The sequence below is a fragment of the Nothoprocta perdicaria genome, unplaced genomic scaffold, assembly GCF_003342845.1.
Source record: "Nothoprocta perdicaria isolate Ctin4 unplaced genomic scaffold, notPer1 scaffold_104, whole genome shotgun sequence".
NCBI lineage: Eukaryota > Metazoa > Chordata > Aves > Tinamiformes > Tinamidae > Nothoprocta > Nothoprocta perdicaria.
Genome location: NW_020454139.1, coordinates 2,581,927 through 2,609,711, shown reverse-complemented (window position 1 = coordinate 2,609,711; position 27,785 = coordinate 2,581,927). Strand labels below are relative to the sequence as shown.

At 43.1% G+C, this 27,785-nt stretch overlaps 2 protein-coding genes and 1 long non-coding RNA gene across 3 annotated transcripts; 2 read left to right on the top strand and 1 right to left on the bottom strand.

Annotated features, from left to right (window-relative positions):
- Positions 1-1,107: 1,107 nt before the first annotated feature.
- Positions 1,108-1,662, top strand: LOC112951392 (interferon kappa-like). Its single transcript, XM_026044085.1, has one exon. It carries the CDS (start codon positions 1,108-1,110, stop codon positions 1,660-1,662), a length of 555 nt encoding a protein of 184 aa, XP_025899870.1.
- A 10,921-nt stretch (positions 1,663-12,583) lies between these two features.
- On the top strand, positions 12,584-23,521 carry HACD4 (3-hydroxyacyl-CoA dehydratase 4). The gene is made up of 6 exons (XM_026043971.1): positions 12,584-12,684; positions 13,419-13,546; positions 18,169-18,281; positions 21,847-21,953; positions 22,700-22,831; positions 23,439-23,521. Exons 1-6 carry the CDS (start codon positions 12,654-12,656, stop codon positions 23,519-23,521), a joined length of 594 nt encoding a protein of 197 aa, XP_025899756.1. The 5' UTR covers positions 12,584-12,653.
- A 909-nt stretch (positions 23,522-24,430) lies between these two features.
- Positions 24,431-26,657, bottom strand: LOC112951322. Its single transcript, XR_003250178.1, has 2 exons — positions 26,532-26,657; positions 24,431-24,483 (listed from the first exon to the last, which is right to left on the bottom strand). It is a non-coding gene; the product is annotated as an uncharacterized LOC112951322 (long non-coding RNA).
- Positions 26,658-27,785: the final 1,128 nt, after the last annotated feature.

Below are 27,785 nucleotides of genomic sequence, written 5' to 3'. Positions count from 1 at the left end.
CAAGCCTAGTTGTCATCAAAAGAGAAAGACTGGAAATTTATACCAAAGTGTTTTGTTGAAGCAAAGCCAAGACTACCCTACGTTTTTTTGCAGCCATTCGGAGCATTTGACAGGTGGCAAATTTCCCAACTAATTATACTGTGATACTCCTGACCTCTTCTATTATATGGTTAGACAAATGGTTGAATTTTAGAGGATTTTTTTTGTCATCTTTCTTTATTCCCTCTCCATTTGACTTGAAAATTCAGATCTTTACTGCTGAACTTTACTGGCATTGACATCAGTTTTTCCTCAGTTACTCAAATGGGGAAAATACAAGGTACTTCCTCTAAGGATCTAATTTGTTCCCATGTGAGTATTTGTATTGGCATGGCACTTACTTACAGTCTGTAAGTGAGATGGAGGGCTCCACTTGCCTAATACTGTAAATACAGGCATATTGTAATACCCATGTGCATATTTATATGCACACACACATATATATCTATTTCAGTGATATGAAGTCTGTCCTTGGAGTTGGAAAAGACATGGACAAGAAAAAAAAAAGGAAAATATTCTCCTCAAATTAAAATAAGTACTAACTAAATTACTAGTTACTAATAAGTTAAGTACTAGTAAGTACTTAACAAAATTTTTCAAGTATAAATCTTAATGAGAGGACAGGATGCCAGTTCCTAGCCCTTCATTGAAATTGTTACTCTATGTCAGCATGTCCTCTCACTTCTAAAATATTGAGAAACTAAGGATATTTTTGTAAATTTTTATTTTAAATTTTCAGTATACTGATGATAGAATTCTTGAGGAAGAGGGAACAGGTAATCTAAGATAAATAAGATATACKTAACATTTTCATGTTCTGCTATTATAAAAAGTACGTGGCAAAAAAAAGAAGACAATGAAGTCATAAAGCAGAAAATGAAAGTGGTAAGTGTCAAAATCATGCACAAGGGGGAAAACCTTAAAAACCAAAAAATGATGAAAGAAACTTCTCCTAGCGAATAATTAAATGAAAGGTTTTGAAGAAAGACAGGAGCCTACGAAAGACCTTCACTGCATTCCAGCCTGCCTCTCAGGGGGAACGGAGGCACATCAGGACTTACCTTTACCATGAGCTCTTTTTGCTTGCTACAAGTCGGTCTTATTCTGTCATGTACCACCAAAATCACAAGTCTTCACTGTAATCACCTTCGTCTACAGCAAAGCAAAGTGATTGAGAGCAGCCTGCGACTTTTGGACAAAATGGGAGAAAAGTTTCCTCGGCAATGCCTAAGGGAGAAAACCTCCTTCAGGTTCCCCAAGCAGGTCCTGAAGCCCAGGCAGAGGGAGACCATGAAGATGGCCATTGAAGAGATCTTCCAACACATCTTCTACATCTTCAGCAAGAACCTGACACTAGCTGAGTGGGATGGGCGAGCCCTTGAGCTCTTCCAGAATGGGCTTTACCAGCAGATTGAGCAAGTGGAGGCTTGTGCAACCGAGAAGAGGACCCACCGCTCCTGGCGCAGAGAACCCAGCAGGCTCCAGCTGAAAAGGTATTTCCAGCAGATAGACTGCTTTCTTAAGGACAGACAGCACAGCCGGTGCTCCTGGGAGGTCAGCCGTGCAGAAATGAGGAGATGTCTTCAACTTGTTGAGAAAGTCACAAGGAGGCTTAACAATTGAGGTAAAAAAATATTTTGGCTGGCACATTTCGACTTTAAAATTATTATTTTTTATATATATATATATAAATATTTATACATTTCCACCATACTCTGGCTTGTGAAAATTCTTCTAGTTAATTTTGATTGGATTAAAATTATTTTATTTATTTAATTATGCCACTAATGGAGGTTATTGAATATATAATGTATTATTCAGCATCAGTAAATTCTTGGTAAACAAGGTCCACATATTACCCATAAAATAATCTATAATACCAGTAAAGTTCTTTTTTCCCACATGGGCTATTGTGTTATCATATAGCATTTTCTATGCTATGAGAAATGATGTTCTTATTATCTCTATTTCATTTGTATAGGGAGGAACTTTTACTAGTGAATGGGCTACAAATCTATCACATTACAAGCATTAGCAGATTTGCACTTATTGAGCCTAATCAAAAATAAAGTAGCATAGTTYTTATTTTAATGGTCCTGGTTTAGGTTTATAGCTATCAAGGTATGCTCTTTTCCATGGATGGATTTGTTCTTACATTCAATCCATTCTGACATTTGTTCAAGGAGGTAAAGTCATCCTAGAAGGATTTGTCTGCGTAGGAAGTTATTTGTAATAGCTGTAACTTCTGCAATAACTCAGCTCAATAATGATGCTTCTAATTAAAGTAACTTTCCTTGTTCTAACTTTACAGAGAAAAGATTTTCTTTCTTTTTCTTTCTTTTCCTTTCTTTTCCTTTCTTTTTCTTTCTTTTCCTTTCTTTTTATTTCTTCCTTTCTGCTTTCTTTCTTTCTTCCTTTGTTTCCTCCCTTGTTTCCTATTATTGCTTTAATTTCTGTCTCAATCTGAAATAACTTCTGAAACTAAGAGTACCCTAAAGTTACTTGCTTATAGAGGTGTTTGTCCTGGCTGCTATGATCTCAATCATCGTCATTCAGTGATGAGTTTCGTTGCTGTCTGAAATCTTTTGCCTCTCTCCCATTGCTCGCAGATTAATCTGCAGAAAGTTTTACCCCTTGATATTCCAGCAAATATCCCCMAAAACCACACAATTAGCTCCAAATAATACAATCACACATTCAGCCTTGAATAATAATATTTATGAGGTAATCATATAGTTCAAAACAACCTGTTTATAGTGGGGGGAAAAATCAATTTTTTTTCTGTGAGGCCAAGCCAGGATTTTACCCTTGGGAAGTGTCCCTGGGTAACTCCGTTTCAAAAGCTTGTTTTTTCCCTAGTTACTTGCTGTATATTAGCAAGGGAGAAAACAGAGTTTCAGCCTGGCTGTGTTGCTAAGCTAATTAAAGAGCTGTTTTCTGTGCTCAGCACAGGGCAGGGGCCTTCAGTCCACTGGAAAAGTGGTGGAAGAAARGGCATGGTACCTCATTGGCATTAARCACAGGCATAGAGGTTCCTGAGAGAGGAACCTGTGATTGCTAGACATTTTCAACATCTTCTTGCGGTTTTTTTGACCTCTGGCCAGGAGCATGAAAGCTGATCCCAGCCACACGAAGCAGTAGCTTTCAGGGGCAGCTGGAGACCCACCAGTGCCAGGATGATGGGCCGTCAGGAGGGCACCAGTGGGCTCAGTGGGCCAAGGTGCTGCTCCTGAGCTCAGATCTCTTTTGCAGGGTTCACAGAGGCTCTCCTCCGRTCATTGATGCAAGCTCAATGGCACCACAAGAGCTAAGGGAGTCAGGTCCGAAGCTAAAACAGCAGCAGTATGACCAAGTAGCAGGTTTCCTGCAATCTGGAATGCCGGAAAAGACCACAAGGACCAAGCAAAGCATGGGAGCTGTTTCCTGTGTGGTGAGAGCCAAATGTGTGTTCCTCGCGCTTTGCAGCTAACAGCACTTGMAAGGGCCCCGCTGTGAACTGTTTCAAACCTGATTTCTGTTGATTGTTGGCCTGTTGACTTTTTCCAAACGTGTACAATAAAAGTACTTTCAGACTACTTGGCTTTTGGGTTCTGCTATTCCAGGTGGCTCCACAATGCAGTAAACTATGTTTGAAAGGGCCCCATTTTTAATGGCACTTGGAAACAGCAAGAAATATTTTCACCACACTCTACYGAGAAATCCCAGGGTTTTCTTCTGKAGAAGACACTAATTGACGGCCCAGTGATCTGCTGAGGAACTCTCAGCCCGCGGAGATCTCCTCTCAGCTCGCCGTGGTGCCCAGCCTGTCTTGGGTCATGGTCTGCAGTCTCACCACCAAGCACTGCTGTGGCTGGCGGCATCTCCATGAAGGCAGCGCTCTGCGGTGCGGGAAGCAGCAGAGTGGGCACTAGAGGGCAAAGTGAGATTGCAGCGAAGGCTCCTCCGGCACGGCCTGTACACAGGGCTGTAGGTGGAATATGTGCATCTTCACAAGACCTCGTGACYGTGCTGCTTATTGATAAACTGCCGTTGGGTTCCTGAAGGGGAACTGAAAGATCTTTGGAATAAGATTGGAGAAAGGTCTCTGTGGAGGTGCATGAAAGCACTTAAATACATATTTGGTTTGAACTATTTTGTGGCTGGCTGCAAGGTGCTATCACATTTCCTGTGCTGAGACSATGTCTTGGGACTCATTCACAGACTGGGACTCTGGGAACAAGGTTGGTGATGATACACAATACAAGGGAAAAAATGAAATGTCAGAGCAGCACATACAATATATCTTTGTTTTCCTCTGGGCTGCTAAAGAAAGGTGGCAAAGTCTGTTCATTCAGGCAGAGTCTGTTTCCTGGCATGAATTCTCAGGATGGGGTCCAAACACTGCGTTTTCAYCAAAAAAATGCAGAACTGAGGAACACCTATTTCACGCTTTAACTCAGGGGAGAAAGAAAACACTCAGATATCACAGTCAAATACAGCTGTTTTAGGGAATTCTTCCATGCATACAATGTCACAGTGTCAGCTGATAGGGATAAAATGTTCCGACAGGGCTTTGCTTTACTGCACTATTAAAGTTCAGACTTCCAAAACAGCCAGTAATATAAGGGAAAAAAAAAAAAAAGAAGAAAAAAAAGAAGAAAAGATGAAATCCAGGGCTGTGGAAATGGCTTTCCAGACAATGGACTGGATTAGTCCCTGGAAGCAGGTGCTGCCCCGTGGTGGCAGCCAGGCCTGGCCTCTTCCTTGCTCCCCTTGCTCCCCTTGCTATCGCCCTGCTCCGTTGGCACCTTCCTGGGAGCCCCCGCCTTGGTTCTCAGTGCAGACTGATTCTACATTGCTTTAGGGAGGCAATGGCAAAGTAAAAAAGTTGAAGATTGCTCACGGGGCAACTGCAAGATTGTGTTTGGTACTTTCCAATAAGCTGGCTATTCTCTTTTTTCTATTCCAGAACATTCCTTCTCTTACTAATATGGGCAAGGATGAGTCATTTTTACCAGAATTTTCTCTGTTCCAATTGACATCAATAAATCTTGTTCAGATGCAAGGGCTTTTCCAACACCTTCAGTTCCTGAAGGAGCAGACAGGAAGAAAGGAATGGCCAGGAGATGCTCCCCATGAAGCCTGGGTACCCCTGTGCCGTGCTGGGCATCGCAGACTGGGCTGGGTTGCAGCAAAGGAGGAGTTGCTGGTACAGGACACCTTCACATCCCACCTTGGTCCTTCACATCTCACCACCAAGAGGGGTGGTCCGTCCTCCACAGCTCCTGAATCCGCATGGGAACTTCACAGGTGGAGAATCCAGCCTTCCGAGCAAGAAATGGTTGGGTTTTCAGAAGTGGGTTGTAGCAAACACAAGGTTCCCCCCCACAAAATAACTGGTGAAACATTGCAATGTATCTGCAAAGTCAAAAACTACATTAAAAAGATGGAATAATAAAATTCCGAACTGAAAAAMTCCACCTCCAGTCACCATGATGCCAACTCACTTCAACTATTATTGACTGCGATATTCCTAATGTTTCTTATCTGGATAGGCCAGGACCCACATAACTTCCTCAGGACTTTAGCAGGAGTGTTGCATGTTACAGTTCATTTTCCTAGAGAGGAAGTGTCTTGACAGATGTATTTATATAAACAAGAAAGTTTCTTGCACAGTAAAGAAATGCCTGCATGGCTTCAAGCACTGGCAGAAATATGGTTCTCTGTTTAAGAAATCAGTATGCCTTTTCTTCAAGTTTCTCTGACTTCAGGGATGGACTCAGTTCTGATCTACCCTTTTTGAATGAAGCCCACGTTGGCTATAATTGATTTTCTGCCACTATGTGTGAAAAGGTAAATTTGAAAATTTGACTATTTGAAATTGAGCTTCTGTGACCTGAAGCGGAACTCGTGCTATTGCCCCTCGGACAAGTGCTAAATCCTGCCCGTGCTCACGTGCATCCTCAAAAAGAACAAAACAGGGCACATTTCCTTCTCCTTGCACTGGCAAGTTCCCCCTAGCCGGGTAAGGGCCGCTGCTTCACCAGCTGCTTAGCTCCTTGAAAACGTCTGAAAACTTCATCACAGCTTCCCTTGTGAGTGACCGACTCAGTGACGGCGGGCGCTGCGGGAAAGGGAACCCCCATCCCCTGGCACTAAGTCTTCCCGATAGCTGCAGTGCTGACCCGAGAGCTCGGCGGGGTCTCCGTGCGCCGCCTCCCTGCAAAACCGCGTGATTTCGGCTGCTGAAAAGGAACGGGCCGGGCATGGACAGGAAGGACAGAAGCTGCTGGTAAGGGATGAAAGTGCTTTGTTTTTGGGTGTCTTTAACTGGGAACAGAGGGAGGCTATTTACAGTAACCCCTGTAAGAAAGAGAAATTAAAAGACATGCTACTCTGAATATGCATATGCTGGATCCTTAGGAATGGTAAGGGCAGGTAATAAAAATCAGTAGGGAAATAAGTCATTTTTGGAATTGTATAAGTAAGCAGCTTCCATGTGAGGACAACTTTATGAAAACCCACATTAAAATCTATTACAGAAACACACTGCACTGYGTTTTCCTCTGGTGCTGACAGACGAGTCTGACGTTTTCTGTCAGCTCCCCCACCATGGCATTGGGATATCTGGGACACACACTGGTCTTCACACACTTGCTTGAGCTGGTCTTGGCACCGCCACAGCACAAGCCTGTGCTCAAGAGCTCATACTGACGGGTGCTGAAATCTGTGCAACCCACCAGCCCCAAAACAGGCAGGAATCTGGGTGRCCAAAAGCATTAGCTACAGGGAAAACGGATCATGTAGTCAATGGCTATAAATGCCATCAAAATCAGATCTAYGAGACATGGGCTATTTTATCAAAACAAATCTTTGTATTGCATTTAGGGCAAGGATTTGGAAGCAAACTCGTGCGGAAGAGGAGCCAGGGACACGTGCGGGACCATCCGCGCTGCTGGCTCCACACGCCTCTTCCTGGGGATGTGTTTCCCCTTGGGAGGCGGCGAGGGTCTTTCCCTACCACGTGCAGAACCTGGAGCTGCTGTTGCTTTCACGGGCAGCTCCTGCCCATAGCGACTGCAGCGGAGCACACGCTTCCCAGCCCCTGACAGGGGTTGTGTGCAAGGCAAGCAGCTAGGGTGGGGAAGAAAGTTTCTTTTCCAGAAATGAGTGATGGATTTATTCAAGGACTTTGGCCTCCCCATGACCAGCTAACATGTTTTTCGGTAGTTTTGTGAAATATTTGTTTTTGTGTGAATGTCTTTGTAACTCAAAATTTGAAAGCGTTTAAAYGCAAGATCTCTCCAAACCCTAGAGAGCTATTTGCATGTCTAGGAACATCCCTATTTCTCCCAGCTGTAGGACAGTCTAGTAAAAGCTATTACTTCTTTTTTACAAATCCTCCTTTCTCACAGCCCTAAGTCATCAAACTACAAAAAGAGTGTAACAAAATTGCATGGCTAAAGAGACCTCATATGCATTTTCAATTGCCTAATATGTTCAGGAAAGAAAAAATATCTGAAGATGTTTTTCAGAAATAACTTCTCTCTATTTTTCAGAAATATCCTCTATCTCTTTATCTGAAAGAAAAATAATCTGAAGGGAGGGTGTTAAGAGGACAGGGCCAGGCTCGGCTCCGTGGTGCTCAGCATAGGATGAGAGGCAACAGGCACCAAGTGAAACACAGGACGGTCTCCTGGGCATGAGGAAGAGTTTTTCCTGTGAAGGTGGCTGAGCAGTGGCCAGGTTTCCAGAGGGGCTGTGGAGCCTCCTTCCTTGCAGGTGTTCAGCAGGATTTGGGCACGGCCTTGGGCAACGTGCTGTAGGTGACTCTGCTTGAGGAGTGGGGCTGGACCCGGTTTGTTCCCTCCAACTCAACCAGGGGTCGCCTCCAACTCAACCATGCTGTGAAAACTGTATCCAAAGGTCTAGTGTCCGATTAGCCAAGTCCACTGCAACCCCTGGCTGAAATATACTCCACATCTCCATATGGGATTCAAGTTTCCATGMAATAATGGAGCTATGTGCCCTTGCCTGTTCCTGTTCCTGTATTGGGATGGGTACAATAGTGTGGTAGCTCAGGCCAGGAGCACCTTTGGGTGGAAATTTGCTGATCGTCCCCACCTGTGAGGGGACGTCTTGCAGCAGAGCAGACCTGGATGCACATCTTTGGATCCCTCATCTTGGGATCACACTTGCTCACCAGAGGAAAACTGGGAAGGTGAGGTCCTTCTTCTGAGAATGCCCATATTTCACATGGATATGAATAAACAGACATCTCTAGATTTCTATTTTTTTATTTGAATTTTATTGAATTTACCAATTCTTACCTGTGTGAACTAATCTGGACCACCCCTTCTATGCTCCCAGCGTTATCATTTAGTTACTGGTATTGTTGTAACCTTGGGAGTTAAAAACACAAAAAATACTTTTAAATTTTGTGTTCCTTCTCTGTGTTGACGTTTCAAGTACCGCTCTAAGTGGTAAGGCAAAGCTGGCAGGACTTGCAGACTTGCTCCTGGGGCAGCACCACGGAGCTGCCCTACGCGGGGTTACATCCTGTTGAGCTGGGCCAGGAGCGGGGCAAGGCGGGAGGGGATATTTTGGGTTAGAAAGGGCTTTTCTCGGGAAGCGCGGTGCTGTTCCTGCTCAGGGCTGTGCACGGTGACGTCGCGGGGTGGGGGAAGAGGGAAGAGGAGGGCTGATCTCCCGGCAAACAGCTGCTGCAGCTGCAAAAGGGCGGGAGAGAGGAAGATGGGCAGCAGCAGCGGCCTGGCCCGCCACAGGTACCGTCCGCGCAGCAAAGGTGCCGCTCGGCGCGCCGTGCCAATGGGGAAGAGAGGGGGGACCACGCAGGGTCGGGGTGTGCGGGGGGAAATGGGTCCTTGGGGCTGCCCGCTCTTTCCTGGACGCTTGAATCCCCATTCTGGAGCGGGAGGGACAGATGTTCAAACCAGAGGAAACGGTGTCAGCGGAGGGGGTTTCAGGCTGACCTTTCCTGAAGGAAAAGAGGGAAGGAAGGGAATGCTGCTCCGGGCTCGGTGAGGGCTCGCTTCCTCATGCGACCCGGCGGGCCGCACTGCCCACAGGAAGGCGGCGGCGCCCGCGTCGGGACCGACTGCTCCGCGCGGGACCAGCTGCTCCGCGCGGGATCAGCGCCTTCCGTGCCTGGCTCTCGCCTCGGCCTGGACGCACTGCCAGCACCAAGCTCGGGGAGAGCCTGGACTGCAGAGAGAGCCTCAGCACCTCACACTGAAAACGACCAGAAAGCAAACAAAAAGAGGTCTATTTCCGTATTGTTCTGCTTGTGAAAGCACATCAGTGTTTCCAAACGAAAGCTGCATCACTGCTGAACTCCGTGCCAGGGAGCTTGGGAACACGCTGCTGGGCACGCAGCATCCGAGTGGCCTCATGTTTCACCTCGTTTTCTAGGTTTCCAGCCCACAGAGAGCAGATAAAGTGAAGTATTTTCATTAACCAGGCGTGATAGCGAGCATTTCACTGCGTTCTCTTACAAAGCAGGGATAGGAAACCAGGCGGGAATGGCAACTGAAGCAATGGAGAGGACGCCCAGCCTCTGTGTCTGCTCACCACGAGGCCCACTTCCTCCCCCCATGGCTGTGCAGACAGCCTCCCAAAATGTGCTGCATCCCCACAGCACTGCCCCACAGCAGTACCAACATGTGCTGCATCCCCACAGCACTGCCCCACAGCAGTACAAGGTGTGCTGTTCTCCTTAGCGAGAGCACTAAGGCATGAGGACAGGACAAGGAATAACGGCGGCGGCGCACCCCTTTGGGGTACAGGTGGCTGGAGGGGACAGGTGCCCTGTGCACGGTCAGACGGGAGTCCCAGCAGAGGCAGCGCTCGGACATCTGAGTAACTGAGTTGAGCTGGGCCTGCTCAGCTTGGAGAAGGGAAGGCTGAGAGGGGACCTGATCAACATGTATAAGTTCATGAAGGGAGCATGCAGGGAGGAAGGGGCCAAGCTCTTCGCATTGGTGACCAGTGACAGGACAAGGGGAAATGGGTACAAGTTGMAACACAGGCAGTTCCATCTCCATGTGAGGAAGAACTTCTTTGCTGTGAGGGTGCCAGAGCCCTGGCACAGGCTGCCCAGGGAGGCTGTGGAGTCTCCTTCTCTGGAGATCTTCCCAACCCRCCTGGATGCCGCCCTGTGCCCCGTGCTCTGRGTGTCCCTGCTGGAGCAGGGGGCTGGACTAGATGATCTCTAGAGATCCCTTCCAACCTTGAATGTTCTGTGATTCTGTGGGCACCTATTTATCTGTGGGCATCGATTTTCTGAGGGCACCTATTTATCTCCTGGTCCGTATTTTGTCACTGGGATGCTGCAAAGGAGAAGGTACAAGATAAATATGGACTGGTGCCTGCTGTGAACCTTGAAACATGGGAGTTCTAATTAAAGCCTTTTTGCCAGGGACCTTTTAAGTAGAAACACATGGTTGAAGTTTCGTGTTGGGACACAACATTGTCAGGACAAAACAGGCTGGCCTCAGCCTGCCCCCCGAGAGACCAGCCCCAGCTCCTGGTGGCTAAGAAAGGCCTTTGAGAGTGTTTCATTTTCCTTGGTTGCATTTAAGTCTCTGGATATTTTCTGCAGATTTCTCTGCTTCCATTAAAGATCTCCCTAGTTTGGTACTTTCTGTGCTGGGATTAACATAGCAGGATGAAACTCCATGTTGAGGTCAAGGCCAGTTCCTCACATGGCGAGAGCATCAGCAGSTGAGGAGATCTGCTCTCACGAGGTTTGATCATGAGTTTTAACATGAAATAGAGTCCTGCCCAATACTGCCCCAGCACTAGCATGAAGCCATGTTTACAAAAGTCCTCTGAGTTATGCTCTGTTGAGCTAAGATTACAAGCCTAAGAATCATTAAGAAAACAATTTTCTAGACAACTGATGAACAAAGGGGAAGAAAATAAACCCAAACCTTGCAAAGGCGATTTCTGAGGACACGAGGCACATGTTGCACACTGATCTTGTGAACAAGAGGGAAACCATATGCTAGGCTGGCATCCCGTGCAGAGCCCAYAGCAACGTCAGGCTGAGAGGGCCCGTGGAGGCTGCTCCTACAGGTGCTGCAGGCACCACAGAGCTCCAGGAATAAGGCTGCATCTGAAATCAGGAGAGTGGTCTTATTTTTTGACAATTCCTGATACACTGTCCCTTCTGTCTTTTTCTTAGGAAGACAGAGAACAAAGTCTCCTTCCCTATAAAAGCTCATGGAATCACTGGACAACTTTTATAGATCCTGCTGGACATGATTCCAACTACTAAGCTGTATCATACAAGTGTATTCAAAACATTCCCTTGTCTACATCTTTAAGTGTCTTATTTGCATAATAGCCAGGGCCACTGATATCTCTTAGGACCTAAATTATGCTATCAAATGTTCCCAGGCTTGTAGAAATAACAACACAAAGAGCAGCCCATCCTACTTAATAGAAAGAGAAAAAGAATGAGATCCCTTGCATATATTTAGCATAAAAATTTTGAAGTGGTGTTGATTTAAATTAGTTTGCCAGTTGTGTATGTTACTGCTGTTTATCAGTTTTGTCCATGTTGTTTATGAGTTTTGCTGGTAAAAATGTATGTTCATTCGCTGCATTTAGATATTTCATAACAAAGGTATTTGCTTTGTTAATATGCAGGTACAAATGGTGTAAAGTTTGACAGCCGAGGCTGTCAAACACAGCATATTGTGTGTACACAATATGTATACACTGGATTAAGTAGCAAGGGAAAGCTGATTTATTACTCATTGTGATAGGAAATACAACTCATTAGGAAATGTAACTAGTCAGTTATAATTATATACGTACAGGAGAGGAATTCTAGTATAACACCGACAATGGCATTTCCAGCAAAGCTAGACACTATTGCATCTGTGAGACAGGAAACCTCCCTCTGGAATAAGTCAAAAAAGTCTTTCTGGAAGACAGAGAGTATTTCCAATATCTATGGAGTTCTCCAAAAAATTTGGAATAGCTATAAAAGTTTGCCCCAGCAAGAGTTAATTCAGTTTTGTTAAATGCAACTTGAAAACAAAGTGAGCAGAAAGGCAAAGTTCCTAACTTAGCATGCATTAACAAAAACTGTAGAGCAAGGTGGTTAAACCAGGAAAAGACAGATACCTTTCAGACTCCATTGAGTATAGACAGAATTGGGTTTTTTTCACTTACAATTTTATTTAGTTGTATGCACTTGCTGCAGCTGTACTTGTACTCATGCTGTCTGCTTGCAGGCCTGTGGGTTCCTTGCATTGTGCTTTGCCTTAAACATGAGCCTGAGGCAGGTCTCCTGGCCAGAAGAAGGTCGCCTTGCCCGGGAGCAGAAGCGGTTGGAGGCTGGTGGCCTTGGAGGTGCTGTAGCTCCCATGACTACTGCAAGGAAGCAGGGTGCACATCGGGGGCCTGCAATACCTGTCTGAATATGCAGGTGTACATGTACATGCATATGCTGTTCAAAGGGGATGCAATGTGTAAAGAACAGAGAGCTTGGATACTGCAATGAATAACCCTAATATTTTACCCTTCACAGGTTTACCGTGAACACTTACCTCTTTGCATATGACTTAATACAGTTCTGTGGACATTCCTGGATTTTTACCAATATGATCATCAGGTTCATGTCATTTGGCAAAGGTAGGTTTCCTTCTGTACTTTACTTACGCATTTTAAGTGCCAGTGATACATGGAAACATCAAATTATAAATAAACTTGAGATCCTGGCCGGAATGAATGTTAAAAGGGAGGCACACATCAATGCTACCCAAGTTCTAGCTGAAATTACGGATACCTGTGTTCTAGCTGTACCACATCAAGAACCAGGTTCTTCTATGGCTAACGAGCTGCAGAATTTAGCAGTCTCTGCATAACATTTAGCTTAGACACAGACCTAAATGTGTCTAGGTCCAATCATTATTGTATGTATACCTCTCATTGAGGCCACTCAGAGGGAGTATCTTTGTGGTTACTGCAYGTTACTTTTTGTCTACCAGAGCATTATAGCACATTTCTCTTTCAGTGGTCAAGGAGTTAAGGCACAAAACCAGAAAATTAGTGAATGGAAATGTAAAGTRCTTTATAGATGTAGGGATCTGCAAGCACATAATATAGGTACTTTCTGGTCTGCTTATTCTATGAGGTTTTGTGGGTGTTAGCACAGGCAGAAACTGCAATAACTTTTCTAAATAAAGGGATATTTATAAACCAAAACATCCTTCACAGGGTTTTCCCCTGGATCACGTCTAGGGAATCCCAGTATCTCCTCAGCTTTCCCCCTCTGCAAGAACAGAGAGCTCTTGGGCAAATGTTGTAGTTGGCCCAGATTTTTCTGTTTAACTGTGGTCTAATTTTTCTCCTTCCTTTGCCTGTAGATTCGTTGGCCGACACATTTTACTCCATAGGACTCGTGATGCGCCTTTGCCAGCTGTTAGCAGTACTGGAGATCCTGCACATCCTTGCTGGTATTGACAAAAGTCGTCTCTTCCCTCGTTTTTTGCAGGTAAGTTCCTTTCTTGAGGCTCTTCCTTCCAAAACCTACACACTTTGACTASGGCTGCCCATGTAACCCAGCCTGGGTGACCAGCTTCCTTCCTCAGCAAGGAGCTGGGTCCCACTTGCTGGCAGCAGAGATTTAACACCACACGACAGAGATGTGTGGGGAAATACCTGCCCTCTAGACCCTGCCAGCTGGCATGCCCAAAGATCCTTTTTTATTTTTATTCTTATCTTTGAGTAAGAGAGAACAAACTTAAGAGGAAGAAGATGGTTTAACACTGGGAGATAAAAGAGAATTTGCCTACTCTTTCTGTAAGAGTCTCTGCCCACACTCATGCAGATATGTTCAGCTTGTGGCAACACCCTGAGCTTCCAGCGTTTGAAAGGGTTTTTGGAGCATACTTTCAATTCTAGGCAGAAAACTGGTCTAGGTATCACACACTGCAGCAAAAGTCAAGATAATTCTCTGACTTTTTTTCCTAGCTAAATGTAACTTCAAACCTTCCACTCCTTAGTATTTGAATACTGGTGAAACTGATGTTGCTCTCAGCATTGAGAAGGTAGAAGACTAAGAGCAACGAGTTGTGTTTTTAGTTTTCTGGATAGCCCATTTTTGTCAAATGACATATTGAATGGGGGAAGAAGTTCCTCTTTTTAGTTCTTCATCAGAAATTGATTGACTAATGCATATCTCTGTTCTTGGTGCTCACCAAGTGTTGCATCAAATCTGTCAAAATGCAGTTAGCTGTTTTTCCCCCTGCCTCAATCTATCTGCACATACACAGAGGGAGGGGAAAAAAAAGGAAATGTCCAATCCAACATACTGTGTAAGAAACCTACARTCACCTCCTTTAGGTACAGTTTGTGCAGGAGAATCATTGGTGTCACCACAAGCGACACCGGGTGCGAAATGAAAGAGCTGAGCGAGAAACTTCCACCCCTGCCTGGGCACTGCAGCCCCCGTGGGGCTCTCAGGGCAGCGTGGCGAGGTGGGTTRGGGTGGGATAGCCACCCTCAGCACAGCCATGCAGGATCCTGTCTTGGCCGTGTCCCCAGAGTCTCCACTTGCCACAAACACACGTCTTGCCTTGATGTTAGCATCAGTGTTGAGCTTTCCAAGTGACATGTGCTGGTTTGCATGGAGGTTCTGCTCTCCCTGGGCTGGGCCTGTTTCTGCCACCAGGGMGCGGGTCGTGCAGCTGCGTGGCAGCCGTCCCCCAGCGTGAACCCCACACCTGGCTCCCAATCTCTTGGGCAAGGCAGGGGGGTTCCGCATTGCTCCGGGGAAGGACAATGTCGACAATGATCAATATTGTCCTTGATCATTGCAACCGGCACAATTAGTGCAGTTAAAATGCAATATTTTGGTAGTGGCTACCAAAAACTCTATTCTAAATTGAAAAAATATTCTTTGAGGCAATTTCCTGGCCATGCATGTCTGCAGTGAAGTTTAGCTCATTAGCCTGTCTCCACGGCAAGACATGAGGCGGCTGCAGCAACACCAGGACAGTAACTGGGCAGCATTGATGTCACCTTGAGCATAAAAGGACGGATGTGGACATGACCACACGACGGCTGAGTATTTGTAGGTATCATAAGAAAGACAAGCTTTAAACAGAGGATCTTCCTTGATGCATTTACAGGGAGCCCTTGAGAAACATGTTACAGATAAAGGAAAAGCAGGCGTAGACATGTTCCTTCAAAAGGGGGGAAAAAAAAAAAGAGAAGAACTGACCTTACTGACCTTGTCAAGGGAGATATTTAAGCAGGGCTGGAGGGCCAGGACTGGGCCGTGCTTCTACAGAGAGATGATCCCCCATATGATGGGTGGGGAAATGGAGGCTCAAGGGTCTCTAGGCAAGAAGAACTTCGCCCTCAAGTTTTCATGAACAAAGTGCAGTTCTTCACCCCAAGTGCAAACACAACTGCATTTGCCAGGCCAAAACAATGTGCTGCAGCTTCTTGCCAAGATTACTAACTCTCAACTTAATTCACTTATTCACTAGCACTTTTTTAATCTACTGTTCCTCTTTTCTAAACACCCACTCAATCAGAAAACTGTTTGAGGGGGAGGTCTGGATTTCAGGTATCAAGAGTGATACTGGCAGCCAGGCTTAGTAAAAAAATGGAAGAGAATATGCTGCTTAATCCTGCCCTAACGTCAGATGATCTGGTTTGGCATTTTTCTCTCACTGGGCCCCAGTGGCCTGGTTGCACTGTGGAAGTTTATGCTAACACATAGCGCTTTCTGAATCCTATGGGAGGCCAGAGCTGGGAGAAGAAGGAAATTCCACTTTGCTTTTAGTGCAAAGGACAACCAGGAATGAAAAATGAAACCCTTGCATTTATGCTTTGTGAGATGTCAGCCATCACTTCCTTTTTATGCACATGAAAACATAGAACTTCTGGCTTTACTTAGTTTTGCTTTCTTTCCTTTTTTTTTTTTTTTTTTTTTAAGCAAGAAATTGTGGCACACAACACGGTATTTTCATTCATGTAAATTATATATTAAGAAGGAAACAAGATGTAGTTTAGCAGTAACATATTTTCCCTATATACACATGTGCAGATATTGTGTATATATATATATATGTGCACATATACATATGTTTATATATGAGGGGAAGATGCATAGTGCACAGTGCAATCTTGCACAGCGCAAATGTCATTTACTAGTTCCCTAGTCCCTAGTGCAAGGGACATTTACCAGTTTCCATTTCCCCAAGCACCCCTGTCTTGCCCCTTGCTTCTTGGGTTTCCATCCTCCCCTCTTCATCGTCATCACCTCTTCCTCTCATTTCTGAGGGCTACCTGAAGCTGTGAGTGCTGTAAAGGAAGGCCTGGTGCTTTGGAGGGGAACGAGGGCAGGTGGCACATGGCCTCGAGCTGGAAAGCCTCTCCCCACCCCAAGACCACATATATGTTTTATATATATATATATTTATATATATGCTATATGTATACGTTATATGACTATAACAAACTGCTCCCATCATGCAGGGTGCACTCCCTTATCGTCATTCACCAAAACAACTTTAACCCAGATTCTGCTCCATCATGTCTCCTCCTTCTCCACGGAGTCCAGCCCACAAGCCTGCATCATCTCCTGCTCATCTCTCTTTTGATTTCCATCATGTGATAGTTTCCCCCCTTACTTCTTCCATCTCTGCTGCCTCTGGTTTGAGGTCTGGCAGCAGCAGTTGCAGTTTCCCCGTGGTGCCCTGGAGCTGTGCACAGAAAAGAGCTGAGCCCCATCCACGTTTCCCTGCTTCTTGACATCCTGCCGTCTTATAAATCGCTTCCTGAGCCTGGGACTGACAGGATCTGCTGCAGAAAATTAGTCAGGGCAGAGTGAGTGGCAACAAACTTTTTTTTGAAATCCGTTGGGGCCTCTCAGTGCGTTTTGAGAGGAGGAACCAGATCCCTAGAGGAGGGACACACTCTGTTTCTAGATGAGAAATTGCTCTCATGTAGTTTTACTTCATAGTAAAGTGTTGACTGGACGTTTCTGTCTGCCTTATCTGACAGATGTGGTTTGCAAAAAAAAAGTGAAAAAAAAAGTTTGTAGACTAGCTGTTCTACGCAAGAGCTGATAACATTACATAGCAAAACTACTGCACAAAGTTGCTGAGAGGCCAATTTCATTTTTGGTTTAAGGTCAGAGTGAGTGGGAGGAAGAAACTAGTCCAGAGGAATGAACGCACACTGAAAAATCACCTTATTATGTGATTTTCACTTCATGACTTTACACTGGCCTGACATCACAAAAAATCACTCAGCTCTGAGGTTTTTAACAGAAGATTTGGCTCTGTAAGCCAGTTGGTATAAAACTCAATGACATTGTCCTGAGTCACATCAGCTGAATATAAGTGTTTTGTCCTCCTTCAACACTTCCAAACGGTGTGTAAATCACAGTGAGGCCATATAGATTTGGAAGGGTTTTGCAGGAAGCTGCAGGCATCTATAATTGCATTTGTTTTTCAAGTTCCATGGAGGAGAACAGAGCATGGACATAGATATGAAGCTTCCTCCAGAAAACTATAAAAAGATCCATATTTTCAAAATCTTGAGCTCTAATATTGTCAATTTTTTTTTTTCGGGGGGGGGGGGTGAAGGCAGAGGGGGAAGAGGAAGGTAGCTGGAGATGCTTTCTCATACCTTGTCATTGGTAAAGGCAAATCTGAAAAGTCTAAAGCTGACCGTTAGATAAAGGTTATTATGATACAAATATTATGACAGCAATTGATATGAAAGAGAATAAGCTTAAATCCATTTCACCTGGCGAGGACACACACAGAGAGTCACAGCAAGGCGAGGGGTCTGCCCCTGGCACCAAGAGCGGGGCTGAAGGTCTCTGCTCCGGTCACTGCTGCGACCTCATCCACAGCCCAAGTCATCCACTTGGGTGAATGAACCACCCTCACAACAGGACCTGCAGACAGGGTTAYGGTTCCTTCACCTGGGGGATGCAGGTTCTTGAGCAAAAGCAGACTAAGAAGTGAGAAATCTGCCGGAGCTTGAGTAACACCAACTGGATTCACCCAGGGYCTCCTATTTGCCAAAAGTGACACAGAAATGAGAGCTATAAAACATGTTATTTGAATTCACAATTTTTTTTCTTTTCAGATCACTGAGAGAATAGTTGTTTTATTTGTCGTCATTAACAGCCAGGAAGAAGTTCAAGGGAAATACGTTGTGTGTGTCTTATTTTTCCTCTGGAATCTATTAGACGTGATCAGGTAAGGGGCTGAAGGGGGAACCATGAGAGGAAAGTGAGTCATTCCAGCAAGCAGAATCTACCCACAGAGCTGCGGATTCCTYATAATTTTGAAATTGGTAGAAAAGTATATTATCCATGGTAATGGACATGTTTATCAAGTCTGACTTGATAAACTGGATTTATTAATTTGTACAATTGGCATATCTGAGAAAATGAGTGAAACACAGCCAGGATATTACAAAAGTGGATCACTGCATTAACATTTCTGATTCAAAGAATTTGATTTTTCTTACACAAATTTGGAATATAAATGCTATTTCCCAGGGAAGGGCATTTCCCCTGATTTACAAGGCTATTGCTTTAAGAAGATATTTTCTTCTTTTTCTAACATSTCATTTAGACTCAGGAACCACAGCATAGTAAGGCAGCAGCTGTAGAACTTCTTATGACAGGTSATAGAATCACAGAATGGTTGAGGTTGGAAGGGACCTCTAGAGATCATCTAGTCCAACCCCCTGCTCCAGCAGGGACATCCAGAGCACGGGGCACAGGGCGGCATCCAGGCGGGTTTGGAAGATCTCCAGAGAAGGAGACTCCACAATCTCCCTGGGCAGCCTGTGCCAGGGCTCTGTCACCCCAATGTCAAGAAATGTTTCCTGAAGTTCCTGTGGAACTTTTGGTGCTTCCGTTTGTGGCCGTTTCCTCTAGTCCTATCAGTGGCCATCCCTGAAAAGAGGCCGCCCCATCCTCCTCACTGCCTCTTTATAGACACTGATCAGGTCCCCCCTCAGCCTCCTCTTCTCCAGGCTGAACAGGCCCAGCTCTCTCAGCCTTTGCTCATAGGGCAGATGTTCCAGGCCCCTGATCATCCTGGTAGCCCTGCGCTGGACTCTCTCCAGCAGCTCCACATCCCTCTTGTACTGGGGAGCCCAGAACTGGACACAGTCTCCAGATGTGGCCTCACCAGGGCTGAGTAGAGGGGGATGATCACCTCCCTCGACCTGCTGGAGACGCTCTTCTTAATGCATCCCAGGATCCCGTTGGCCTGCTTGGCCACCAGGGCACACTGCTGCCTCATGGTCAACTTGTCGTCCACCATGACGCCCAGGTCCCTCTCTGCGGGRCTGCTCTCCAGCAGGTCAGTCCCCAGCCTGAACTGGTGTCTCTCTCTTCCTCCTCAGRTAAATGTAATATGTGTTAATTACACTGTGCTTTTCAAACAGCCAAGATCTTCTGCAGCAAACAGRCAGGACTTTCATTCAGTAGGGCATGTATCACACAGCAGGAAAATTCACGAGGCAAAGGAGGTAGTAATAAATAATTTTTCTCAGAGAAGTTGCATATGATGGAAGGGTGACGTACTGCTCTGTGCCTGGGCCCYAGGCAAAGGTATGAATGTGAAAATCCCACTTGAGTGATTTTTGCATTGATGTCTGCAGACATTCATTTCTCACATGTGACTTAAGGTTCTACGGATCCTAGTTTGTAGACTTAAGGAAAACAAGACACRTTGGATTAAAAATATTTAAGAAAGATAGAGACTTCTTGCCAGTCTCTGGATGCGTGTAAATTGTTATATGTATGCACTTTCTATTATTCTATATATGTTTCACTGAGGAGTGACTGAAAATAAGGGTTTAGCCAATAAAAAAGAAAGGATGTTTAAAAAAAAAAAAGAGATCTGAGAAAGCAAAATGACTGGTGTTATGTGATCAGGCTTCTAAGTCAACTTCAGAGTCACAGGACTACATATATTAATATACTATTTAGCTTAATTATATGGATTATCTCTCCATTTCTTTTTGGACTTTGTAAAGTTAATTTTGTAAACCTCAGTCTCAAGTGAAAAAGTTCTGTGCAACTGGAATAGAAGTGGCCTAAACTGTAAACAACATATGAACTACTAATGTCAATACGTATTATTTTCCAACATTGCTTAATGACATAGTCCAACATGATAGGAGTAAGAGAAGCTGTTTAATAGGCATGATAAAATGGTCTGGAGCAGTAAATAACAATTCAAACAATAATATATAAGACTTTCAAATTTGTATAAATTATCTGATTTATTTTAAAGCATCTGTGCAGTGTCCTAGGATCTCAAAGAAGAGACCATCTCTGAACACACACCAGAATCTACTCCCCCCCTTATAAAAAAAATAGTTGTCAAGTGTAAAAAGTTCTCACATCTTCTTTGTCAAAATGTCCCAAGGATTATTGCACAATGTTATACTGAGAGCAAATTCTGCCAAGTTCTCCATTTTTGATCTTTTTTGCCTATAATGGTGAACTGTCCAAGGAGGCTTAATGGGCATGAGCAGCTCTAGAAGAGTCTCCGTTTTGTACTGCATTGAGATTATGCTTTCAATATAATAGTAATAAAAACATGGAAATGATCTTGAAGAATATATTTCTGTTCTGTCAAATTACTCTTCTACAGCTCAGGAACGATACAAAATAACTCAAGTAAATTAATTAAGAGGGAAACTCAAAGTTTATTTGACAAAAAATGTGACCGAACTGGTTTCTCAAGTTTTCGTAAGGTGGCTGCACCACTTTCAGGCCACACAAGTGAGCTAGGATTACCTCATCTTTGAGGACAATAATTCTGGCTACTCCAGAGCCACAACACAAATGACTTGTCAAAACCTGATAACTCACAGCTGCCCAGCTGAGGGGATCCCCTTATGAACCACCTCAAGTTTCATGCATGCAAGGAGGAACTGCTCTGTTTTGGGTCTCCTGGGGCGGCCCACATAACCAGCTTTTCTTTCTCTCTTTCCTGACACAGTTGAATCTTATTCCTACACCTCCCTGCATGAGAAAGCAAAGTTCATTGTGCTGAAGAGCATCATTAGAGGTCCAAGACCAACAACACTGCAAAAAGCAAAAGCGAAACAGGAGCATGCTTTCTCTGTTTTCTGATGAAGGATTCAGCAGTGCCTATAACTGAGATAGGACATTTAATTGCAGTTATTTTTCTCCCTGGGCTAGCAATTTAGGAGCTCTCCTAAGATGCTAAACCCTGATCACATTAGAAAATAAAACCTCAAAAAAACCAAACATCTATCACTAACATCAGCATTTACCTTTGACCACAATACAACACTGAAATACATTGGAGTGTACCTTTTTTTTCCCCTCACCTTTAGAGCACAGCAAGTGATACTTGTGAATACTTCAAATACTTAACCTCCTTCAGCAGTGGTTTAGCTAGCAGTTAAAAACTCCTGTTTTCTTAATCCTAAGCAACAGTCACTCTGCTTCTCCTGTGGCTTCCAAGGCCACATCCTTAGCTGAAAACTATTTTCCGACAGAGCAATAGGAGATTACACGGGTTTCTGAGTGCGTCTTTGGGCTGAAGCCAGCCTGCTCTCAGCCACCACCCCGGACACCCTTCCAAGACAACAGACTGCCTGTATTTAGACTAGAGCCTAAGGAAGATTGGTTCAGTATTCCTCTGAAGCACTTACTCAGCTGGGCAGTTCCAATCTCTTGTGAAACCCTCTATTTTCTTAATAATCTCTTTATTTTAAAGAGGTGCTTAATCCCTCTGTGGTCATTCCCCATTCCTCTCACTCCAGGTACACCTACAACATGCTAGCAAGGACAGGAATATACTACCTACCACTGACATGGCTAAACTTTTCACTGTGCATCCTGCTGTACCCCCTCTCAGTGCTGGCTAAAGGTAAGAAGGTGGAAAGAGAAATACCTACTCACTTTATTTTTTTTTAAATAATATTTGATCAGTTCAATCTTCATTTGTATTTTAAGACATTTCTTCATGTATTGCCASGAGAGATACAAATAAATGCTTATGCACTGCATATTTACCTGTATGCCACTTTCCTGTCTTCTTTCCTCTACTTCTTGCCTTATCTGGGTACTCTGTATTACTGCATTGTTGCTGGTATTTTATTTTAAAAAGGGAAAAAAACCATCTTCTCCTGATTAAAAAARCCCACACAATTAGTAGAAAGTAGTCCCAGAAAGATACATGGATCCTCCATTCCACACGAGCACTATCCAACTGCAGATCTCACAAGTGGCTCTTCTACTACTGCAGCCCACCCTAGCAGCTCAGGCCATCCTTAGACTAGAACAGCTCAACATACTTAGAGCAAGGAAATAGGCCCACTGACACTATACTGACAAGCACTGCAACRATAGCTATACCTAAGCATATAGTAAATAGTAATAATAATAGTAAACACTTGCTAACTTTGGTATCAAGATCAGTTAGCACCTCAGACTTATAAAATCATGCTGAAGAAAAAAACAGCATGCATGGTTTCAGCATACATGTGTATATACAAATGCAGCACATCATAAAGCTATCTGTGCCTTACAGATAACTTAGGCTCTCAATTAAATGAAGCTTTTTAATGATTGTTGACTTTCTTTTGAATAAAGACTTCCCACATTGTTTTACAGCGTTTGCAATCTGTGTATCACTGCCCTATTTTGAATCCCTTGGCACGTACTCCATCAAGCTGCCCTTTCCATTCGCCTTCTCCATCTACTTCCCCTATATCCTGAAAGGGTACTTGCTTGTGCTGTTCATAGGTAAGTAGCTCATCTGGCAGGGTCCTAACTCTACTGAGATATCTAGGAAATCTAGTAACAAAATCAGTGCAACTCCATTCACAAATCTCAACCTCTGCAACTCCTCCTGCAGAGCATTACATGGGGCTTGACACCAGCCCATATGATTTCCAGTCTTTCAAAAAACAAGTAACTATAGTTTGGTAAGAGACAGAAAGTAGGGAGTAAAAAAYACAAAACCAAAATACAACAATCAGTCTAAAATCATCTTGGTGTTACAGCTGCTAACTAAACAGCTAAATTTTTATCAGTTTCTATTTAATCATGTTCTCATTCCTCCTAAGAAAGTAAACAGATCCCTTCTCCCTAGTTTATAATAAAATATTTTAAAATATTTGAATGGCAGCTACCACCACTTTCAAGCTTTCATTCTGATACTGTCTTCAAAACAAGTTTGAATGTTTGGACAAGGTTTACAGAAGGACCTAATATTTGTAATGTTGCTCTTTCTTAAGTTCATATAAGGAGTTCTTTGGGGTTACCAGGTGCTGGCTTGTATTGTTTTTCCTGAATGAAGAGGTTTCGAACTTTGTGGCCTCCTGCTTACATCATTTTGGTTTTGATTCAGGTATGTACTTCATTATCCAGAACCTCTTCTCAGAAAGAAAAGCTCACCTAGCAACACGCAGTGTCAAAAAGAAGCAAAGCTAAGTTGATGTTTTGTTAAAAAAAGGAAAAAAAAAATTATTCTCAGTGGGCTGCAGCCCAACACATGTAAATATATTAGACTTTCAAGGCACATATCTTGTTTGTGTGCACATGACCTGGCTCACTGGAGTTCTCAGAAAATGGAAGGCTTTTTTAGAAATCACAAAACAGACAGCTCAAAATCACTAATTACTTTGAAAGTGATGWCTTCAAATGGCAGCAGCTTTTAATGTGAATGTACTTTTCTCTACCTGTATCAGAGAACTCTGAAAAACAAACAAATCTCAAAAAGCATCCCTACCTTCAATTAYGCTAACAGTGTTTATTTTAGTTTTAATTCTTGCTTCATCATCAGCAATACRTATCCTGTAGTGGCAACTATTTAAAATATTATTTTGTGCTAGGCAAAGGTGTATGTGAATCAGATGTGTAAATATTAAATTGGCTAAAACTCCATTCTCTTATGGAGCAACTGCTGAAAAACTGTACATTGTAAGGTACAGTTAATAATAGATCCAGGATTAATAACGGATCCAAAACAAAATGGCCCAGTGTTCTCTTTTCCAAACAAAATTCCAGAAAAAAATGCAGCTAAAACACAAACGTAAGTTACTAGGTTCTTATCYACTACATGTTGAATGGGGATATGCAAGGGCAAAACAATAATTACAATCATGCTTCTAGCAAACAGTAAGTATCTCTTCCCTACCATAGTTTTATCTATGAGAACAGGAGACAGGTAAACAAATATAGCATTATGTAGTCTGGCCTTCAAAAGTGTCTTTAAAATTGAGTGAATGACTACTGAAAGCCACATGCAAAGTCCTAGTCAGTGACTAGGACTAGTCAGTATTCACGTGACTTGTCCCTTGTACTTCTGGGTTATTATCTGAAAGGTGAAYGCAGCCTCAATGCAGTCACTTCGAGATGGAGAATCATGAGCAGAGACAGAAGCCCAGTGGATTCTGCAAAGGAGAAAATGGACTATATGGATCGCACAAATAACTGCTTATAGGAATGCAGGGATTTACCTATGTTTCATCTACTCTGTCATCTGCATGTGGACTTGAACTTAAAGCAGTGGGGAGGGAGACTCTGAAGAGTGGAATGGGGATAGGAAAGATGCTAGTTCACAATGATTGTGTTTGTTTTCCTTTGTGAAACTTTTTGATTATACAACTTTGGCAAACATGAAACTAACAGGGTGTTYAGACTGTTTTAAAAAGCAAACAACCAAATTGCTCTTGGTGAGATCTGTTGTTACATATCACAAATTAATACTCAACATACATGGTGGTCAGGGTGCCTGCCAACTGTTTTTGTCACTGAGTTTTGTTAGGAACCATAATCAATAGAACAATATATGCGCAACCTTGGATTTTTCTGAAGTACCTCAGAGCAAGTTAAGAATCTGGACATTCTTAAGAGAAATGCAAGTACTTCCACTTTGGACTTGGGGCCCAATATGACTTCATATTGACAGTGTGGATGAAGAAAAGCTTCACAGAAAACAGCCAGAACAACAGCTCATGAACAAACCATTGCAAACACACTTATGGTGGAAGATGGATGTGTTTCTCCTTTGGCAATTTGTTCTAATTTGTTGTAAGATTCTGTGCAGTCAAGATAAGTTGGATGAGAAAACACAGTACCTTTTATCAAAGTTTTTTTTTTTTAAACTATATGTGCGTAAAACAATAAAGATACAGGATGGGGTGCTCTTCTGTTTCACTGATTCTTAAAGATGGTTAAAAGGCTTTAACAATAGAAGGATTCGTAACATTTATGAGGGGAAGGATCTCAAACCTAAACTGCTGAAGAAAGGTAAGAAGTTACAAAAACTTCCTTCCAGCTTCCCYTTGTGCAGAGGTACCCTGGAGCTGGCACTGGTGAGACTGAGGGAATCAGCCTTCCATGACCCAGTTATAGCAGTCACCATGACTTTGTCTCCMGTCTTTACCTCAGTTTTTAGAATTGCTGAATGATGCGTGGGCGGAAAGATAACTTGTTTTCCCACCTCTAGAAACTTAAATCTTTGATCAAACCAAATCATTCTTAAGACCCCTCCAGAATGCCATTTAGGTAACCTGACACTGGAATTAAATAAGCATTTTTCTTACATATAAGTACATACACAAAGCAACTTCTCTAAGGATGAGGACGAAGAAATACCAGTAAGAAATTCATTAGTGTAACATGTAATTGCAAATGTCTAAACAGTCTTATGAATAAAAATGATATTTGACTATTGCATTTTTCTAACATTATTTAAAAAATATCTACTTTTGATTCAGCTTATGTACTGTCAGATTCTGCAATTCATAAATGCCTATTTGAACATGTACAGCATGGAAAAAATTTTATCTGCTAAATTATCTAAATGATAAACATAGCAACTGCATTTTTTTTCTAAGTCCATATCAGTTTTGTCTGCCCACAAAACAGCTATGCTGGAGTCAGAAAACTTGCAACTGCTTACTTGATCACCAGCTCCCTTTGCTGCTTCCCACTCATTTAGAATGTATTAGCAATTAACCTTCCCACCCAGGTCCCACAAATTCATTAGCTTCAAAGGAAATAATGAATTTCCCCTATTTTCAAATAGATGACTTAAAATAAAAATCATATTCATTTTTCCAACACAGGCACTAGCCACACAGAAGGAGGACCTCTCCACCATAGGTCATGATGATAGATAGGAATTATTTTTTAAAGAAAAACAGTTCATAGTGAGCCAACCTATATGCATTTCAGAGTGTTTTACTTCACACTACTTCTGTTTTAGTCCTGTAGGCTAAACTCACAGATCTTTAGGAGTGCATTGTGGAGTCCCTGCACGATCCCTCAATTAAACCAGTGATGGTTTAACTGAGAAGGAATGAAGTGCAACATTACCCAATGATGCCAATAACATCACAGTACGTGGGCATTGCCCAGGAAGTCCTTTCAAAAAGCACACTTTTCATCTGCACTAAAATGCTAATAATTATGCAAACTTAGATCACTAAGTTACCTTAGACTTGGTGCTGAGAGCACCATTAAAATGTCAGCGATTTGCCATGGCTACAGGTTGCTCCGAACATTTATGCACTGAGATGCTGCCTGGGTGAAAACTGTTTTCAGTGAGATCTTCAGTACATTTGCTGCTAGATGCAATGCCTCCTCAGTACGTAGCTGTTTACAGATCAGGAGATTGCCATCACGACAAGCCTGCTTCTGAAACAGAGCACCACAGTAAGCTTGCACACACCCAGTCACAGCTGGAGTGAGTACTAGCTGTTAGGCCCCATCCCACAGTAACCTTGCTAGGTGAGAAAAGCACAAATTGAAGCCAGAGAATTCCCTTTTACACAGACAATTCTGTCAATTGTGAAATGAAGAAAACGTCTGCAGCTGGGAACAGTATGGAGGCCTCAATGATTCATGCAAGACAGCTAAAAATCAGTGCTGCTTTCACAGATACTCTTTTGGAAGACACTATGAACCAATGCCCAATCACTTCTTTTTTGCTCGTTTTAGTGAACTGTCTGGCTAAACACAAAAATTCCTTTAAACTTTCTCTTAGCAAAGCTGGAAAGAGATATGTTTTCCATTACTTCATAAGGAAGAGAAGGAAGGGAAAGAAGAGAAGTAACAGGCTGATCTCTTCAGGTTGAAAAAGTAGCAAAGAGCTGCTGTATGGCCCTTCTTCTGGAGGCAGAGGAAAGCTCTTATGGACAACAGAGAATAAAGGGGACAAGAACAGTTTTAWGTGCAAGCAATCTGCAATTATCTTGGAAAGAGTGATTTAGTAGCCACTAGGACCCTTGATTTATATCTTGATAACCTCAAAAAAGCTGTTGCAAAGATGACAACCACTTTACTTCTCTCTGCTCATGTYACATGCCTTCTGTTAGCAAAGTTGTGTTGTCTTCATTACTAAAAACAACTATTATTATTATTATTAAAAATGTTATCAGTTAAAAATTAGTGTTCATTCTGAAACCAGGCTTTTGCTCTAAAAAACATACTTTAGTAAGTAAGCCTCATTCAATTTTTTGTAAGTTTTTTTTTCCCCACTTTTTCCACACTGCTTCTCTGTGTTAAAAGACCATTTCCTTCTAGTTGTCATTGAAACAACTCTGAAATATTTATTTGTCATTTAGACCCAGTACAACCCAAATGCAAGGTAGCTTGTAAGAGGAGATTGACCTACCAGTGAAAAAAAATGATTTTTAACATTATGAATCTCTGGAAAGAGGAGAGGGAACATAAACAATAACAAAAA

Coding starts and splice junctions, on each gene's coding strand:
- LOC112951392 (XM_026044085.1), top strand. CDS start 1,108: ATGAGCTCTTTTTGCTTGCTACAAGTCGGTCTTATTCTGTCATGTACC.
- HACD4 (XM_026043971.1), top strand. CDS start 12,654: ATGATCATCAGGTTCATGTCATTTGGCAAAG. Junction 12,685..13,418: donor GTTCATGTCATTTGGCAAAG/GTAGGTTTCCTT, acceptor CTTTGCCTGTAG/ATTCGTTGGCCGACACATTT. Junction 22,832..23,438: donor CTTGCTTGTGCTGTTCATAG/GTAAGTAGCTCA, acceptor GTTTTGATTCAG/GTATGTACTTCATTATCCAG.